This window comes from Salvelinus alpinus, chromosome 6, assembly GCF_045679555.1.
Source record: "Salvelinus alpinus chromosome 6, SLU_Salpinus.1, whole genome shotgun sequence".
Classification (NCBI taxonomy): Eukaryota; Metazoa; Chordata; class Actinopteri; order Salmoniformes; family Salmonidae; genus Salvelinus; species Salvelinus alpinus.
The window spans coordinates 48,252,568-48,271,841 of NC_092091.1; the positions used below are offsets into that span (position 1 = coordinate 48,252,568).

At 42.0% G+C, this 19,274-nt stretch overlaps 1 protein-coding gene across 1 annotated transcript in view; it reads right to left on the bottom strand.

Annotated features, from left to right (window-relative positions):
- The window catches only part of LOC139579701 (rho guanine nucleotide exchange factor 18-like), a 40,621-nt gene that overhangs the window by 14,451 nt on the left and 6,896 nt on the right, over nucleotides 1–19,274 (bottom strand). Inside the window, exons 5-11 of the mRNA XM_071408535.1 lie at nucleotides 16,672–16,794; nucleotides 16,345–16,462; nucleotides 9,562–9,816; nucleotides 9,372–9,448; nucleotides 5,340–5,518; nucleotides 582–652; nucleotides 190–375 (exon numbers count right to left, since the gene is read on the bottom strand). Coding sequence (XP_071264636.1) covers nucleotides 190–375; nucleotides 582–652; nucleotides 5,340–5,518; nucleotides 9,372–9,448; nucleotides 9,562–9,816; nucleotides 16,345–16,462; nucleotides 16,672–16,794 — 1,009 coding nt within the window. The remainder of the gene's footprint in view (nucleotides 1–189; nucleotides 376–581; nucleotides 653–5,339; nucleotides 5,519–9,371; nucleotides 9,449–9,561; nucleotides 9,817–16,344; nucleotides 16,463–16,671; nucleotides 16,795–19,274) is intronic.

Sequence of the window (19,274 nt, forward strand, 5' to 3'; positions counted from 1 at the left end):
CCCACCATGTTTTACATGCTAAAATCGCCCCTGGTTGAGTGTCTGTCTGTATGTAACACAAACTAATCTAATCAGTCTGATTGTGAATTACATTAATAATTTGTTGCCTTGTGTTGGATCAAAAACCTATACACTATAACAAAAGCCAGTGTATTGTATTCTGTACTGCACGTGTTGTGTCTGTTGTACCTTCAGTGATGGCTCCCTTGAGCAGCGTCTCCCCCTGGTGGAGGTCTGAGGCATCACCACGCAGCAGCAGATGGGCGCGTGAGGCCATATCCTCAAGACCAGCCACGGACTCTGCCATGTCTGCAAACAGCTGCAGCTTCTCTGTCAGACCTGCCACGTTCTGGCCATCCTTCTGGCTCAGACTATCTGGGAGAGGAGAGAGGGACAGAAGAATAGAGTTCTCAATGATCAGATTCTCCTAAATAAATGGAATACAAGGAAGAGAAACATTGAGCAAATGTAATTGTTGTTGACTGGTGCATGAGCAAACCCTTATGGCCTAGCATCGACATTACACTACTTTACAAAGATAGGTGGTCTGTCTGACTGTCTGTCGTTCCGTCTTTAGTTACCTTGGAGCTCTTTGAATTTGCCGGCTCGAGCGTCCTCCTCCTCACCGAAGAGCCTCTCTGTGTGTTGACAACTAAGAGAGAGAGAGAAGAGAGAGGAGAGCGAAGAAAGGAGAATAGAGAGAGGAAAGGAGAGTTAGCAAAAGAAAGAGCGAGTAAGAGTGAGAGCAAGAGGGAGCGAGAGAGAATGAAAAAGAGAGCAAGACACAGACATACACTGAGAGTAAAAAACATTAGGAACACCTTCCTAATATTGAGTATCCCTTTGCCCACAGAACAGCCTCAATTCACAGGGGCATGGACTACTAAGTGATGAAAGTGTTCAACATGGATGATGGCCCATGGTGACTCTAATGCCTCCCACAGTTGTGTCAAGTTAGCTGGATGTCCTTTGAGTGGGGGACCATTCTTGATACTCACAGGAAAATGTTGAGTGTGAAAAACCCGGCAGCGTTGCAGTTCTTGACACAAACCGGTGTGCCTGGCACCTACTACCATACAACGTTCAAAGGCATTTACAGTTGAAGTCGGAAGTTCACATACACCTTAGCCAAATACATTTAAACTCAGTTTCACAGTTCCTGACATTTAATCCTAGTAAAAATTCCCTGTCTTAGGTCAGTTAGGATCACCACTTTATTTTAAGAATGTAAAATGTCACAATAATATTAGAGAGAATGATTTATTTCAGCTTTATTTCTATCGTCACATTCCCAGTGGGTCAGAAGTTCACACACTCAATTAGTATTTGGTAGCATTGCCTTTAAATTGTTTAACTTGGGTCAAACGTTTTGGGTAGCTTCCCACAATAAGTTGGTTGAATTTTGGCCCATTCCTCCTGACAGAGCTGGTGTAACTGAGTCAGGTTTGTAGGACTCCTTGCTCGCACACACTTTTTCAGTTCTGCCCACAAATTTTCTATAGGATTGAGGTCAAGGCTTTGTGATGGCCATTCCAATGCCTTGACTTTGTTGTCCTTAAGCCATTTTGCCCCAACTTTGGAAGTATGCTTGGGGTCGTTGTCCATTTGGAAGACCCATTTGCGACCAAGCTTTAACTTCCTGACTGATGTCTTGAGATGCTGCTTCAATATATCCACATACTTTTCCTCCCTCATGATGCCATCTATTTTGTGAAGTGCACCAGTCCCTCATGCAGCAAAGCACCCCCACAACATGATGTTGCCATCCCGGTGCCTCACGGTTGGTATGGTGTTCTTAGGCTTGCAAGCCTCCCCCTTTTTCCTCCAAACATAATGATGGTCATTATGGCCAAACAGTTCAATTTTTCTTTCATCAGACCAGAGGACAATTCTCCAAAAAGTACGATCTTTGTCCCCATGTGCAGTTGCAAACCGTAGTCTGGCTTTTTTTATGGCCGTTTTGGAGCAGTGGCTTCTTCCTTGCTGAGCGGCCTTTCAAGTTATGTCGATATGGGACTCATTTTACTGTGGATATAGATACTTTTGTACCTGTTTCCTCCAGCATTTTCACAAGGTCCTTTGCTGTTGTTCCAGGCTTGATTTGCACTTTTCGCACCAAAGAACGTTCATCTCTAGGAGACAGAACGCGTATGACGGCTGCGTGGTCCCATGGTGTTCATACTTGCATACTATTGTTTGTACAAATGAACGTGGTACCTTCATGCGTTTGGAAGTTGCTCCCAAGGATGAAACAGACTTGTGGAGGTCTACAATTTTCTTTCTGAGGTTTTGGCTCATGTATTTAGATTTTCCCATGATGTCAAGCAAAGAGGCACTGAGTTTGAAGGTAGGCCTTGAAATACATCCACAGGTACACCTCTAATTGACTCAAATTATGCCAATTAGCCATTCAGAAGCATCTAAAGCCATGACATAATTTTCTGGAATTTTCCAAGCTGTTTAAAGGCACAGTCAACTTAGTGTATGTAAACTTCTGACCCACTGGAATTGTGATACAGTGAATTATAAGTGAAATAATCTGTCTGTAAACAATTGTTGGAAAAATTACTTGTGTCATGCACAAAGTAGATGTCCTAACTGACTTGCCAAAACTATAGTTTGTTAACAAGAAATTTGTGGAGTGGTTGAAAAACAAGTTTTAATGACTCCACCCTAAGTGTATGTAAACTTCCGACTTCAACTGTACATGTTTCAAGCAGACCACCATCCCTGTGCCCAGGAAAGCGAAGGGGACCTGCCTAAATGGCTACTGCCCCGTAGCACTCATATCGTTGGCCATGAAGTGCTTTGAAAGGCTGGTCATGGCTCACATCAACACCATAATCCCGCACACCCTAGGCCCACTCCAATTTGCATACCACCCCAACAGCTACACAGATGACGCAATCTGAATCGTACTCCACACTGCTTTTTCCCACTTGGACAAAAGGAACACCGATGTGAGAATTCTGTTCATTGACTACAGCTCAGTATTCAACGCCATAGTGCCCACAAATCTCGTCACTAAGCTAAGGACCCTGCGACTAAACACTGCCCTCTGCAACTGTATCCTGGACTTCCTGACAGGCTGACTCCAGGTGGTAAAGGTAGGCAACAACACTTCTGCCACGCTGATCCTCAACACGGGGGCCCATCAATGGTGTGTGCTTAGTCCCCTCCTGTACTCCCCGTTTACCCACGACTGCGTAGCCAAGCACTACTCCAACACCGTCATTAAGTTTTTTGATGACACAACAGTGGTAGGCCTGATTACCGACAACGATGAGATAGCCTATAGGGAGGAGGTCAGAGAATTGGCAGTGTGGTGTCAGGACAACAATCTCTCCCTCGACGTAAGCAAGACAATGGAGCTGCATTGTTGGTTAAGGGCTTGTAAAGTAAGCATTTCATTATAAGGTCTAAAGCTGTTTTATTCGGTGCAAGTGACAAAATTTGATCCCGATGTCAATGGCCACTGACACGCTGGAGAAGTGTGCTCTTAACCAGCTGAATCCCTGTTTAAACTGTACTGGGAAGACGGCAGACAGTATGGCGTCGTATTCGAACGGTTTGCTGATGTCAAAGGTGGGGTTATGGTATGGGCAGACATAAGCTACGGACAACAAACACAATTGCATTTTATCGATGGCAATTTGAATGCACAGAGATACTGTGACGAGATCCCGAGGCCCATTATCGTGCCATTCATCCGCTGCCATCACCTCATGTTTCAGCTTAATAACACACAGCCCAATGTCACAAGGATCTGTACACAATTTTTGGCAGCTGAAAATGTCCCAGTTCTTCCATGGCCTGCATACTCACCAGAAATGTCACCCATTGAGCATGTTTGAGATGCTCTGGATTGACGTGTTTGACAGCGTTTTTCAATTCCCGCCAACATCCAGCAACTTCGCACAGCCATTGAAGAGGAGTGGGACAACATTCCACAGACCACAATCAACAGCCTGATCAACTCTATGCAAAGGAGATGTGTCTCGCTGCATAAGGCAGAAATAGTGGTCACACCAGATACTGGTTTTCTGATCTGTGACCAACAGATGCATATCTGTATTCCCAGTCATGTGAAATCCATAGATTAGGTTCCGATGAATTTATTTCAATTGGCTGATTTCCTTTTATGAACTGTAACTGAGTAAAACCTTTGAAATTGTTGCATGTTGCGTTTATATTTCTGTTCAGTATAATACCCTTTCCACACAACTCTGCCAACCTGATCCAAACCGTACTGACTGAGATATTATATTTTTTTTACACATTGTGCTTTTCAGCACAGTTCTAGCCACTGTGGTGGATGCGTAACAGTCCAGCTCAGTACAGCTTGGCTCAGCTTGGTTACTCTCAGCAGTGAGAAAAGCCCTTTGAGTGTTTAACACTGCAGAGAAACAGTGAAGGAGAAGGACGAAAGGAGACAGTAAATTATACAGTGTGTGTAAGACAAAGACATTATGAGTGATACCGTGTGTGTGTGACCCGTGTTCTGAAGGATGATGCCGCTAATGTCAGAAGTGACTTTTCGCCGCAGATAAAGAGAATTAACATAGCAGGTTAGGAAAAATTCTCCCCAACAGGACTCGAATATGCAAGTTTTGACATCACAGTGACATTAAGTGCATTCCTTCTAGACATGACCCATCTCACCAACCATCCAATAACACTGTGGACACATCCCCTCTCCTGCCAACTCACCACACCTGAACTCATTCTACTAATCACCCTTCCTCTCCCATTTCTCTGTCCAGCTTGTTTTACCTCTGTGTTTGTGGTGGGAAGGGGCAGCACAATTCCTTTGCCTTTTGTTGGGAGTGAGATGACTAAAGTAAGTACATAATATTGTGTAGCAGTAATTGTACTGTAGAACCGATGTATATTTATGTTGTTTGCAAACTCATAGTTTGACCTAATGTCTGCACTGGCCTAGTATGTTTTCTGTAGCATAGCAAGTAATAGCCTTTGTTAATCCTAACTTGAGTATTGGTGTATTGCTGGTGTAGCCTACTTTATATACTAATGTTATTAGTATATAATAACACATAGCACTGGTCAGTCACTTATGGTAATGTAGTCTCCCCTTTCGTATTAATTTCAGACCTACCACTTGTATCACCCATTCCGTAGCTCTATCCTACCCCCCCACGCTCCTGTGTCCTTGTGCTGTGCCTTGTTAGTCTAGTAATAAAAGAACCATAACCGGGAAACCTTACCTTTGACCGTCATTCCTGCATTATTATAGATGCACCATAGTGCCAATATCACTCCTCAACCTAGCTTAAGATACAGTCCACCCTAGTCCTTTTCTTTAACCTGTGTGTGTGTACCTCTCCACTGCCTGGCGGAGGTGTGTCATCCAGGTTTTGCGCTCCTCCTTGGAGGCGGTGTGGATCTCGTACATCTCAGGCTCATTGGGGGAGGCACAGATTAGGAACATGGCCTTCTCTTCGTGGGCCACCTCCCTCACAATCAACTTCTGGAGGGAGATCACTGACGGCTTGTTGTCCTGGGGGAGATACGGAAGGCAGCTAGAAGTCAAATTGAAAGAAAATGACACCAGAAAGTGATAAGGGAATTTATATGCTTAAAGGTAATGATTAAAGAATTCCACCCTGAAACGTAACTATTAGTGATTATTAGTTTATGTAGCATGTATAATGAATAATTAAAGTACTAAACGTAAGTCCAATAAGGTTCAGTAGAGACATGTGAGGGAGAGAAATGTGTGTGTGTGTGTGTGTGTGTCTAAGAAAATACCGAGAACAATTCAACTGTGTTTGACCCGACCTGGCTAGAACTCTGAGAAACTTACGATAGGACAGGGAGTCCTTTCAAGGTTCCTCTAATCCCGGGGGAATGGAACTGTCGGCTTGGTAGTGATAAACAGTGGATGCAATTCACCTACTGTACGTGTGTATGTATGTGCGTAGGATATCTACTGTTTGTGTGAAGGTATGTGCGTGAATAGGGAGTGAGTTATAAAATGGATGTCTTTGTATTATGGACTTCAGAGCACTCTCGTGAATAAACTGTACAAACCTTTTGCATAAGCTGAGTCTTTGCCTAATTATTATTAAACCCAGGGTCTTACAAACCTCGGGGATTGGTCAAAGCTTATTGATTGTTAGTTATTATCATTGGGATCGAAAATTCTCATGACAGAAAGCAAAATGGAGACACTATTCATAGTTCTAGACCAGGGATGGGTATCTCCAGTCCTCGGGGGACTGATTTGGTATCACACTTTTGACCCAGCTAAGGGAAAGGGGGATACCTAGTCTACCTAGTAATGCCTTCAACTGAAATGTGTCTATGCATTTAACCCCTCAATCAGAGAGGTGCGGAGGGCTGCCTTAATCGACATCCACGTCTTCGGGGAACAATGGGTTAACTGCCTTGCTCAGGGGCAGAACAACAGATTTTTACCTTGTCAGCTTGGGGATTTGATCCAAACACACCTGACTCCAATAATAAACAAATCATGATCTTCAGTTTAGAATGCAATTAGTTTAATCAGCTGTGTTTGCTAGGGATGGGGGGGGGGAGTATGACACCACTCTGGCCTGCGAAGACTGGAGTTGCCCATCCCTCTTTCTAGACAGATATGCAGACGACTGCTGTATCTATACTGAACAAAAGTATAAACGCAACATGTAAAGTGTTGATCCCATGTTTCATGAGCTGATATAAAAATATCCTAGTAATGTTTCATATGCACAAAAAGCTTATTTATTTAAAAGAAATTGCACATTTGTTTACATCCATGTTAGTGAGCATTTCTCCTTTGCCAAGATAATCCATCCACCTGACATTTGTGGCATATCAAGAAGCTGACTAAACAGCATGATCATTACACAGGTGCAGCTTGTGCTGGGGACAATAGAAGGCCACTCTAAAATGTGCAGTTTTGTCATACAACACAATGCCACAGATGTCTCAAGTTGAGGGAGCGTGCAATCAGCATGCTGACTGCAGGAATGTCCACCAGAGCTGTTGCCAGAGATTGAACTTATTAAGGCTAGGCGTCCCGCTAACGGGACAACTTCCGGGGGAAACTGGAGGGCGTGCAATTCAAATAAATTATGGATATTAAACATTTAGGTACATACAAGTGTCTTATCGGTTGAAAGCTTAAATTCTTGTTAATAATCTACCTGCACTGTCCGATTTGCAGTAGTCTTTACAGCGAAAGCTGTTTACATCAAAATATTTTTCCACCGGCACAGGTTTCATAAATTCACAATTAGCGATTAAATATTCATTTACTTTTTGAAAATCTTCCTCTGATTTGTCATCCAAAGGGTCCCAGCTATAACATGTAGTGTCGTTTTGTTAGGTAAAATCCTTCTTCATATCCCAAAAAGTCTGTTTAGTTGGCGCCATCGATTTTGAGTAATCCACTCATTCAACATGCCAAGATAGGAATCTGAAAATCTACCCCTAAACTTTGTTTCAACAAGTCAAAATATGTTTCTAATCAATCCTCAGATACCCTAAAATGTAATTAAACTATAATATTTCATATGGAAAGAAGTACGCTCAATAGGAAAATGGTATTAGCAGGTGCGTGTCCTCTTCATCGTGCACACACATACACAAATTTCCAAGTCTGTGTTCCTTTAGTAAAACTCATTATTCTTACTCGTTTTGGAAGAAACAAGCCTGAAACATTGACCAAATACTACTGACACCCAGTGGAAGCCATAGGAATTGCATACTGGGAGATAGATCTAATAATTTCCCTATACGTTCAAATCAAATCAAATCAAATCAAATTTTATTAGTCACATACACATGGTTAGCAGATGTTAATGCGAGTGTAGCGAAATGCTTGTGCTTCTAGTTCCGACAATGCAGTAATAACCAACAGTAATCTAACCTAACAATTCCACAACTACTACCTTACACACACACACAAGTGTAAAGGGATAAAGAATATGTACATAAAGATATATGAATGAGTGGTGGTACAGAACGGCATGGCAGATGCAGTAGATGGTATAGAGTACGGTATATACATATGAGATGAGTACTGTAGGGTATGTAAACATAAAGTGGCATAGTTTAAAGTGGCTAGTGGTACATGTATTACATAAAGATGGCAAGATGCAGTAGATGATATAGAGTACAGTATATACATATGAGATGGGTAATGTAGGGTATGTAAACATTGTAAGAGCATGGGCTCTCAAAAAAATGAAAATTCTGGTTGGTTTTTCTTTGGATTTTCTCTTCCCATATCTATTGTGTTATAGTCTCCTACATTATTTTAACATTTCTACAAACTTCAAAGTGTTTTCCAATGGTACCAATTATATGCATATCCTGGCTTCAGGGCCTGAGCAACAGGCGGTTTACTTTGGGCACGTCAGTCAGGTGGACATTGAGAGAAAAAAAGGACCCTAGCCTGAAGAAGTTCTCTACCATAACCAGCCTCCGTCATTTTAGAGAATTTGGCAGTACGTCCAACTGGCCTCAGAACCGCAGACCACATGTAACCACGCCAGCCCAGGACCTCCACATTCGGCTTCTTCACCTGCGGGATCGTTTGAGACCAGCCACCCGGACTGCTAATGAAACTGTAGGTTTGCACAACCAAAGAAATTCTGCACAAACTGTCTTGGGGAAGCTCATCTGCGTGCTCGTCGTCCTCACCAGAGTCTTGACCTGACTGCAGTTTGGTATCGTAACCGACTTCAGTGAGCAAATGCTCACCTTCGATGGCCACTGGCACGCTGGAGAAGTGTGCTCTTCCAGGTTTCAACTGTACCGGGCAGATGACAGTTATGTGGGTGAGCGGTTTTCTGATGTCAACGCTGTGAACAGAGTGCCCCATGGTGGCAGTAGGGACAAGGAACACAGTTGCATTTTACCAATGGCAATTTGAATGCACAGAGAAACCATGACGAGATCCTGAGTTCCTGCTCTGGATTGATGTATACGTCAGCGTGTTCCAGTTCTAGCCAATATCCAGCAACTTCGCACAGCCATTGAAGAAGAGTGGAACGACCTTCCACAGACCACAATCAACAGCCTGATCAGCTCTATGCGAAGGAGATGTGTCGCAATGCATGAGACAAATGGTGGTCATACCAGATACTGACTGGTTTTCTGATCTGTGACCAACAGATGCATATCTGTATATCCATAGATTAGGGCCTGATGAATTTACTTCAATTGACTGATTTCCTTATATGAATTGTAACTCAGTAAAACCTTTGAAATTGTTGCGTTTATTTTTGTTCAGTATAACTTTCTGTTGAGTTAGTATGCCAGATTTGTCAGTGTTTTCCAGAGTGGCAAAGCTCAAGTTAGTTATGTTACATGGTGGAATTAACTGACAAAAATGATTGACTCACCACAGTAGAGAAGACATATCTCTGGTCTTTCTCTTGGAGTAACAACAGGACATCTGACAGCAGCACAGCGAGAATATCTGAAATGAAAGGAGTTTCATTTTTAGACCTGTGTGAGATCAATGCAGACAGAAGAGAGAAGAGGTCACTTCAGACTATGGAGATGCAGCCTGAGGAGAGGTAATCCTGTTACCTTTGAGTCTGCCAGAGGCAGCCTTGTGGTTGACGGTCCCATCGTGCAGCAGCCTGCGTCTGCCCAGGGCCAGGTCCTCTCCGCGGAACACATGGCCATCTTTGATCTTGCCCAGAGACTTGGGCTCTATCTTGTGGGCGATGTCTCGGAGACGCGAGGCCTTCTGATGGAGGTTGACCTGGGCATCAACCTGGACGATGCAGTCTTTGATCAGACCCAGAGACCTCGTCAGCTCCTCATGCTCCTCTGTGCCCACTGGAGGGAGGAAAGAAAAGACCCAGGTCAACTTCAGACACACTGGGTCGATTGCAAAGAACGGGCAAAACTTAACATGGTTGAGGCTGTTCTGAGGGCAGAAGGCGGTGCAACTCAATAATAGGAAGGTGCTCCTAATGTTTTTTTTACTGTCAGTGTGTGTGTGTCTTGCTCGCTCTTCTCTTCTCTCCGCTCTCTCTCTCTCTCTTCTCTATACTCTTTCTCTGTTTTCCATACACAGGCTCTTTGGTGGGTGGGGGGCGCGTGGAGCAACTGTATTAGGAAGGTGTTCCTAATGTTCGGTATACTCAGTGCTAAAAATCATCTCCTCATGAACCATGCGTCAGATTCACTCCAGATTTTGTATTTTGACTTATGATTGCACATAAAGGAAGATACTGTAGTTCCTAAGTGCTTGCTTTGTTATCCAACTGATATTGTGTCCTGTCATCCTGTGATCCCCGTTCATTGCTGCTCGCAGCTATATTTGTATTACTTATTGTTAATACTGTCTTTGGTGTGATTATCAATGCCCAAGCACCTTTTAACCCACTCCTATCCGCGGAGGATCTGCAGAGGAGGAAGTGGAGGACCATCCTCCTCAGTGAATCTCAGAAATGAAAAGTCAAACGTTTCAAAAGTTCTCCTTTTTAGGAAAAAACTATACTAAATATATTCACGTCACCAAATAATTGATTAAAATGCACTGTTTTGCAAGGAAGGTCTAGAGTAGCCTTACCAGCACTCTGTAGGGAAGCACCATGGTATAGCCGCAGGACAGCTAGTTTCCGTCCTCCTCTTGGTACACTGCCTTCAATACAAAACCTAAGAGGCTCGTGGTTCTCAGCCCCTTCTATAGACTTACAAAGTAATTATCCTCTTCAGGATCGGACCCGTGTTTTCAATTTTAGCCTAAAATTACATACCCAAATCTAAGGCCCTGAAGCAAGGATATGCATATTCTTGGTACCATTTGAAAGGAAACACTTTGAAGTTTGTGGAAATGTGAAAGGAATGTAGGAGAACACAATAGACCTGGTAAAAGATAATACAAGAAAAAACAACCGTTCGTTTTTTTGTTTTTTTTCTACCATCTTTGAAATGCAAGAGGAAGTCCATGTATTTTTTCCAGTGCAGCTGCAATTTAGATTTTGGCCACTAGATGGAGGCAGTGTATGTGTAAAGTTTTAGACTGAACCATTGCATTTCTGTTCAAAATGTTGTATCAAGACTGCCCAAATGTGCCTAATATGTTTATTAATAACTTTTCATGTTCAAAACTGTGCACTCTCCTCAAACAATAGCATGGTATTATTTCACTGTAATAGCTACTGTAAATGGGACAGTGCAGTTAGATTAACAAGAATTTAAGCTTTCTGCCAATATCAGATATGTCTGTCCTGGGACATTTTCTTGTTACCTACAAGCTCATGCTAATCGCATTAGCCTACGTTAGCTCAACGTCCCCTGGGGACCCACCCATTCTGAAGAAGTTATGACAGGTTGGAGGATGTCCTCCAACCTATCAGAGCTTTTGCAGCATGAACTGACATGTTGTCCACCCAATTAAAGGATCAGAACGAATCTAGTATTGACAGCATAAGCTGCAGCTATCTAGTACTCAGAGAGTGAAAGACAATAGTTGAACAGTTTTGAACAAATTAATTTCTTCAAAAATGAAGAAGTAAGATAGAGAGAGAGAGAAATATAGCTATTTTTTTTCACTTACTTAGCTAGCGAACGCAGTTAGCTAGTTTAGTCTACTCAAACACCCGGTTCAAACAGAGATGGATGGATGCTATGTGGATGCTATGGATGCTATGTTAGCTAGCTGGCTATGGCCATCCAGCACTGGAACTTTTCCAAGTTAATGTAAGCTTTAAGGTTTTAAAAATGTATTGCCACCAGGGCCCGCCGGTGTAACTACTTGCTGACTGTACTGCATGATTATAGCGGGTTTACTAACGCGTTAGTTCTAGTAGATATGTTGACTATGACATTATATGGTGACAACCGCTACACACAGCCTACATCGTTATGATATGAATTTTTTATTTTTTGCCTGGCCAGACAGCTGCTCTGTTGTGCACTGAAGTCCACAAGCGAAGGGAAATGGTGAGAGGAGGAGTGCGAAGATGCTAGAAGGAATTCTACAACGATCAAAGGGATCGTGCTGTATGTTTGTGGCAGCTATGAAAGTTAACTGTGTTTGCATGTGATCAGGGGTGTATTCAGTCCACCGATTCTGTTGAAAAGTTTCTTAAACGGAAGCAAATGGAACGAAACTGGGATAAACATACCTGAATTTGTCCAATAGAAGCTCTCGTTTGCAACTGTTGGACTAATGGTATTGAATGTGTCAATGTCTGTCACCTTGATTACTAACATTTTTCTCTACCTGTGTACCTACATTGTAAACTTTAATTCATAGGCTAGGTTGTAGCAACCTCATGTGGGTAAATTTGAGTATCATGTAGTAGCCTAAACCTATCAATGCTACATTGAGCTGTGTGAATGGAATATGAATAACAATCATCCAATATGTTGTAATGGAAATAAGGCCATGCTCATAAAAAAAAAAATTGCATCCTCCCTCATCTTAAACGGCACCGACCGCCACTGACTATCGATAAAACAATTGTATTAAGTCATATAAAAGTTTTAGTGTGTGTAAAGGTTTCAAATGCATCCTGTCATTACTGTGATAGTTTTTTTTGTATATTAAATACCTTTAATTAATAAAATATTGAATCAGTCTTCCTCAAATGATGACGCAATCTTTATGAGGGAGGGATTCTGACTTCATTGGTCCTCAACTCACAGATCAGACACTTAATTCAGGATAAATTGAGTTATCCCTGAGTTAGCCTGCCCAGGAGCAGGTTAGTTCTTGAGGATTTGTTGCCATATAAATGTACCTGGCTAAATGGTGAGCCACTTTCATGGTACCGATTTATCCAGAGTTGAACTCAGAGTTGGCCAGTTACCTCGCTAACTCCTCTAACAACTTAAGTTGTATAGGGTTCAGGTCTAAAAGAACCTCGACATCCACTTTAACCCTCTAGAGTCTGTCGGGGAAGAGGGTCCTAAGCTAACATATGGACATTTTATTTTTTAAAGATGGTCATACCAGGAACCATTTAGCTATTTGATATTTTAAGACCCCTTAAGTTATCAAAAAATGTATTAAATTATTGGATGAAACATTGAATTTGGCATCATGCTATTAGTCAATAGAAACGCATTGAATAACAGATTCACTACATGGAACAACAGTCCCATATCTGAGAGCTATAGTTATTTTTTGTACATGTATTTATCCCCTTATTTTGGGCACTAAACTATCTCCATATACTTCCATTCATTTAAAAACATTTTTTTTTTTACTGGTACCGGGGACCTTCAGACGAGGCTTGTGGGCGTCCTAGAGCAAAACGGAGAACGCCATCCTGTACTTTATAGGCCAAACCGTTTGGACACTACAGGCGTTTTTGTGAGAAGACCAGATTTTTGGGATGTCTCATGGTCTGACAAACACCGCTCTAGCACTACCATCGGCAGATGCGGTGGATTGAGACGCAACTCATATAAAAAAACGTAGTTTAAATGGATGGATTTAAAAAATAAAAAATAAAGTTTATTAAATTCACACTGGGGTATGGAAATCGTAGTCTAAGAGTTATGGAGTGGAAAATCAGTGGCCCGTGATGGTTGCAACTGAGATCAGCTGTGCGGGTGATATTTTTTTTTAAATTGAAGGTTTAATGAGAGATTACCTTACTAGTACGCTGGCCAATGTTCATTGCAATAGGCCATCTCTGAATGTTAGGGAGAAATAATGTTATTCTTTCTATTCCAACAGTCTTTCAAGTTCCTGTCACAAAGTCCTGAACAAAAAGTTGGGCCTCAACCTTCAAGAGCTAGCAGAGGGGAAAGACATGGGGCTCCGATTCCCGACCCGAGTCAAGCGCACGGAAAATAAACTTTATGCACTTTTCTCTCTATGACCTTGAACTTAAGCATGAGAATAGCATGCTTATTCACCTGCTATTCGTTTTGGGTAGAGATCGAATGAAGGTGTGGCGGTGGTGTCTATAGATATGCCGTATTCTGACCGTGACTTCATTCCACCACCTTTACAAGTGAAGAAACCAAGAAGAAGGTTCAGCGAACCTACCAGTTCTTATTTTTTCCCCAATAGAAATTACAGCATTCGCCATGCACTGTAATTTATAAATGGAGAAGAGCTATTGATAGGCGCTAGGTAAATGAGTAATACATTTGGAGAAGGATAGTAAATACTGTACACATAGGAATTGTTTTAGATGAGTTTTCCTTATGATCCCTGGAGATGAATGTGAAACAAGTCATATGGAAGCAAACTGAAAATCATATCAACATGACATGTATTATGGCCCATTTTCCACAGTGAAATAGGCTATAAAAAGCTGTGCTGTTATTACACATTTTTATTGAGAGCCCTCCTAATTTAGGCTTCTGTATTGAGAGCCCATATAGGCTTCTGTATGGGCTTTAGAATGTTCAATTAAAGTCTATGCCTGGGCTTTTCTCCATTTTATTTTACAATTTGTATCATGTTAAATATTAGCCAACGTCAGTAATATCCACATACATTTATCACTGTCACTTTAGTGTTCATTTTCTTCAATTTGAAGCTTAGATTTTTGCATAATTCCATGCCGTTTACCTTTCATTCCTCTGTCACATCCGTGTAAGTTGTTCCTGAGGGTCGCTAGCATTAGTGGATCATATTAGGCTAATGAAACGTTGTGCAATAATTGGAACTGGAACTGAGACCACACGTAGCAGGTCAAACCTGGAGCATGGTTCACAACGACTGTACCGTTGTCATACAGTTCCATGATAAGTGAGAGTTAGGTTAGATTTATAGGACTATTGTTCAACCCCTAATGTACACTTTCCCCCCCACCTTCCAATATTTTAATGGATTGACCTTAAAATTGACAACTTTTAGGTTGAATCAAACCACTCTTTTTTTATTTATTAATATTTTGTGTGTAAAGGCTCTAAACCTATTTTATGATTCATACATACAGTTGAAGTCGTACGTTTATATACACCTTAGCCAAATACATTTAGACTCAGTTTTCACAATTCCTGACATTTAATCCTAGTAAATGTTCCCTGTCTTAGGTCAGTTAGGATCACCACTTTATTTTAAGAATGTGAAATGTCACAATAATAGTAGAGAGAATGATTTATTTCAGCTTTATTTCTTTCATCACATTCCTAGTGAGTCAGAAGTTTACATACACTCATTAAGCATTTGGCAGCATTGCCTTTAAATTGTTTGACTTGGGTCAAACGTTTCGAGTAGCCTTCCACAAGTTTCCCACAATAAGTTGGGTGAATTTTGGCCCATTCCTCCTGACAGAGCTGGTGTAACTGAGTCAGGTTTGTAGGCCTCGTTGCTCACACACGCTTTTTCAGTTCTGCCCACAAATTTTCTATAGGATTGAGGTCAGGGCTTTGTGATGGCCACTCCAATACCTTGACTTTGTTGTCCTTAAGCCATTTTGCCACAACTTTTGAAGTATGCTTGGGGTCATCGTCCATTTGGAAGACCAATTTGCGACCAAGCTTTACCTTCCTGACTGATGTCTTGAGATGTTGCTTCAATATATCCACATAATTTCCCCCCCTCATGATGCCATCTATTTTGTGAAGTTCACCAGTCCCTCCTGCAGCAAAGCACCCCCACAACATGATGCTGCTTGTTTGAAGGTAGGCCTTGAAATACATCCACAGGTACACCTCCAATTGACTCAAATTATGTCAATTAGCCTATCAGAAGCTTCTAAAGCCATGACATCATTTTCTGGAATTTTCCAAGCTGTTTAAAGGCACAGTCAATTTAGTGTATGTAAACTTCTGACCCACTGGAATTGTGATACACTGAAATAATCTGTCTGTAAACAATTGTTCGAAAAATTACTTGCCATGCACAAAGTAGATGTCCTAACTGACTTGCCAAAACTATAGTTTGTTAACAATACATTTGTGGAGTGGTTGAAAAACAAGTTTTAATGACTCCAACCTAAGTGTATGTAAACTTCCGACTTCAACTGTACTTTCCTTAACCCTAAAATATGCCTAAATAATATAAGATCAGAGTATTATATTTATTTTATTTAAATATACAAGCTGGTGCTGAAACGGAGACGAAGAGATGGCATTCTTTCATTGACCCATATATTCTTAACTAGTTCTCTCGTTGTATTCTATTGAGTCTGTCACAAAATTCTAATTCAAGCTACACCATATTTAAAGGGATGGCTTAAGACAAATGTACTGAAAACCACAAGAAAATCTGTTGGCCAGCAAGTGGGAGGGGGGGTTCAGAGGTTGAATTAAATGTATTCAGAGCGCAAGGTAGCCACACCTGCAGAGCAGGTTACGCGACTGAATAAGGTAAGTCTGAATACCAAATACTGAGAAGTGGGTAGGAAAGACATAAATTCCTAAATCAGGATCGGGTCTCCTTACCTTCTGTGTTCTGCACAATGCGTTCCACCAGCACTGGGTACTTCGTGATGCGCTGTGTCACCAGGAGAATACACTCTGTCACTCCTAATCTTCTCACAATTGACAAATTGTTGATTTTCTGGAAGAAAAAGCTACATATTTTATACACAGTTCATAGACCATGTAGTGTAATCTATAAATATTTCTGGTTACACACAATAGCCGAATGTGGAAAAAGTATCATATCTTCTTAAATGGCCCACTGTCATTAATGTTCCTTTAAGTTAGCACATGGTGGATTGGACAGGATTTGTCAATGTCTCTATTATTGTAGAACCAAAAACTTACCCGTATGAGGTTTTGGAACTTCTTGTTGTGCAGCTGCTCCTTGTAGTAGCTGACAGCCTCTGTGTGGCGGCTACAGAAATCACCATAGCTCTCCTTCATCCGCTCCCCTATCGCACCTGAAAACTGGAGAGGAGACAAGGATGAGAACAGTCTCAGTATTGTTGGTCTTCCAGGGCTCCTCTGATAACTTTTCACTGCCAAGTTTTTAATTGTAGGGATTTTTTATAGAGAGGGAGACAGATAGTAGGGGCATAGACTGAGTGGCTGAGACGGGGCTCGAACCCCCATCGCCAGGGGAGCAAATGCGATCCGGAGTTGGCATCTCAGGCTTTGCTTACACATGCAGCCAATTCTGATATTTTGCCACCAATTGGTCTTTGACAAATGATCAGACAACTTGCACATAATTGGGAAAAAGATCAGAATTGGGTACCTGTGTCAACATAGCCTTTGACCACTACACCAGACTCCGGCACTTTCTGACAGGTTCACTGAGTGCACAAAACATTAGGAACACCTTCCTAATATTAAATTGCACCCCCTTTTTCCCTTAGAACAGCCTCAATTTGTCGGGGCATAGACTAGAGGTGTTGAAAGCGTTCCACAGGGATTGTGGCCCATGTTGACTCCAATGCTTCCCACAGTTGTGTGAAGTTGACTGGATGTCCTTAGGGCGGTGGACTATTATTGATACACACAGGTAACTGTGCATGAAAAACACAGCATTGTTGCAGTTCTTGATACCCTCAAACTGGTGCGCCTGGCACCTACTACCATAACCCATTCAAAGGCACTTAATTCTATTGTGTTGCCCATTCACCCTCTAAAATGGCACACATACACAATCCATGTCTCAATTGTCCCAAGGCTTAAAAATCCTTCTTTAACCTGTCTCCCCCCCTTCATCTACACTGACTGAAGTGGATTTATCAAGTGATATCAATAAGGGATCATAGCTTTAACCTGGATTCACCTGGTCAGTCTGTCATTTAAAGAGCAGGTGTTTTTAATGTTTTGTATACTCAGTGTATATCTTATTTTCACTTATAAAAGGGAAGGGGGCAGAGAGCGGAAGACAGTTATGTGGGAAAATTACAAACTTTGTTCTGCACATACGCTGTATGAGCCTTAAACCTGCACATTTCCACTGTCTGTTTCTCATATTAGAAGAAGCCAGAGTTTTTCCTCTTGTTTCTGAGTAACTTAGTCACGCAGCCAAAGACAGTGCTATGTGAGAGTGACCCGTTTTTGGTCCATCCTGTTCCTTTCGTATCTTTCAAGGGCACAGCTGTGTGGAGATATTAAGAGAACAGAGGCTAGCTTGAGAAGCAGCGACAATTCTATCAGCAGAAAGGAGTAACAAAACTGGCGTTATGACTTGTTTGTAGGCTCTCTCACACCTGCTAAACTTCCACGTAGACAAAGGTTATAGAAGTTGAGACCCAACTCTTGTTCGTTGGGCTCTTAACGCTGCACTGTTGAGTGGACTGTTATCTGCTCCAGATTTGCAAATAGTATTATAAAAAGTTGTTATTTTGAAGAATCTGCAGTCTCTTCCTTTCTGGTTAGAATTTCCACGACAATTCTTGATGACAAGGATGGGATGGCTAACTCCGCTTGCTGATCGTTCCCGGAGACACAGAGGTTAACTGTGCATAGGGGCTACGTTAGGTGTGGCTCAGGGAGCTCACACTCCACTCAAAGGAGCAGAAGGGACCCCGCCTCGGACCCGGCAGAGAGCGTCAGTGGATGGATACGCCATCCAGAACAGACAAAATACATTTAAGGGTAAGACAGATTTTCTTTCAAACATCATAGAAAATCCTGTTCTGGGAACAGGTTGTGCACATGAGGTCTTTGTTGGAGCAAAGACACCCCTAGCTGTAAACTTTGTTGTAGAGTTATTTCTGATAGGGGAAGTCCTAGAATATTTAATTAGGAACTCTGTTGGAACAGATATCATTAATTAAAGGAGAAATTCTGGGACGAGTTGCCCTGTTGGAGCAGGGACATCTCTGACTAGGATCCTTGTAGGAGCAGGGATAACCTGGTCAGAGATGGGTGAGTTTTCACTGTGTGTGAAGAAGACCTTGTCTTAGTGACAAGGATGGCTCTACTGTGTGTGGAGAAAGCCCTGTTTTATAAGAGGTATTCCTGGGTAAATGAGCATTAGTTGGCAAAGTACTTAATTAATATTAATTGATATGCCATGGTTTGCAATCATCAGATGTAAATGCATGAGTTATGTGGTTCCAGGACAGGAAAAGTAGCCACCCTTTGCCTTGATGACAGCTTTGCACACTCTTGGCATTCTCTCAACCATCTTCACTGGGAATGCTTTTCCAACAGTCTTGAAGGAGATCCCACATATGCTGAGCACTTGTTGGCTGCTTTTCCTTCACTCTGTGGTCCGACTCATCCCAAACCATCTCAATTTGGTTGAGGTCGGGATTGTGGAGGCCAGGTCATCTGATGCAGCACTCCATCACTCTCCTCCTTGGTAAATAGCCCTTTACACAGCCTGGAGGTGTGTTGGGTCATTGTCCTGTTGAAAAACAAATGATAGTCTCACAAAGACACAGCGGTTGGAACCAAAAATCTCA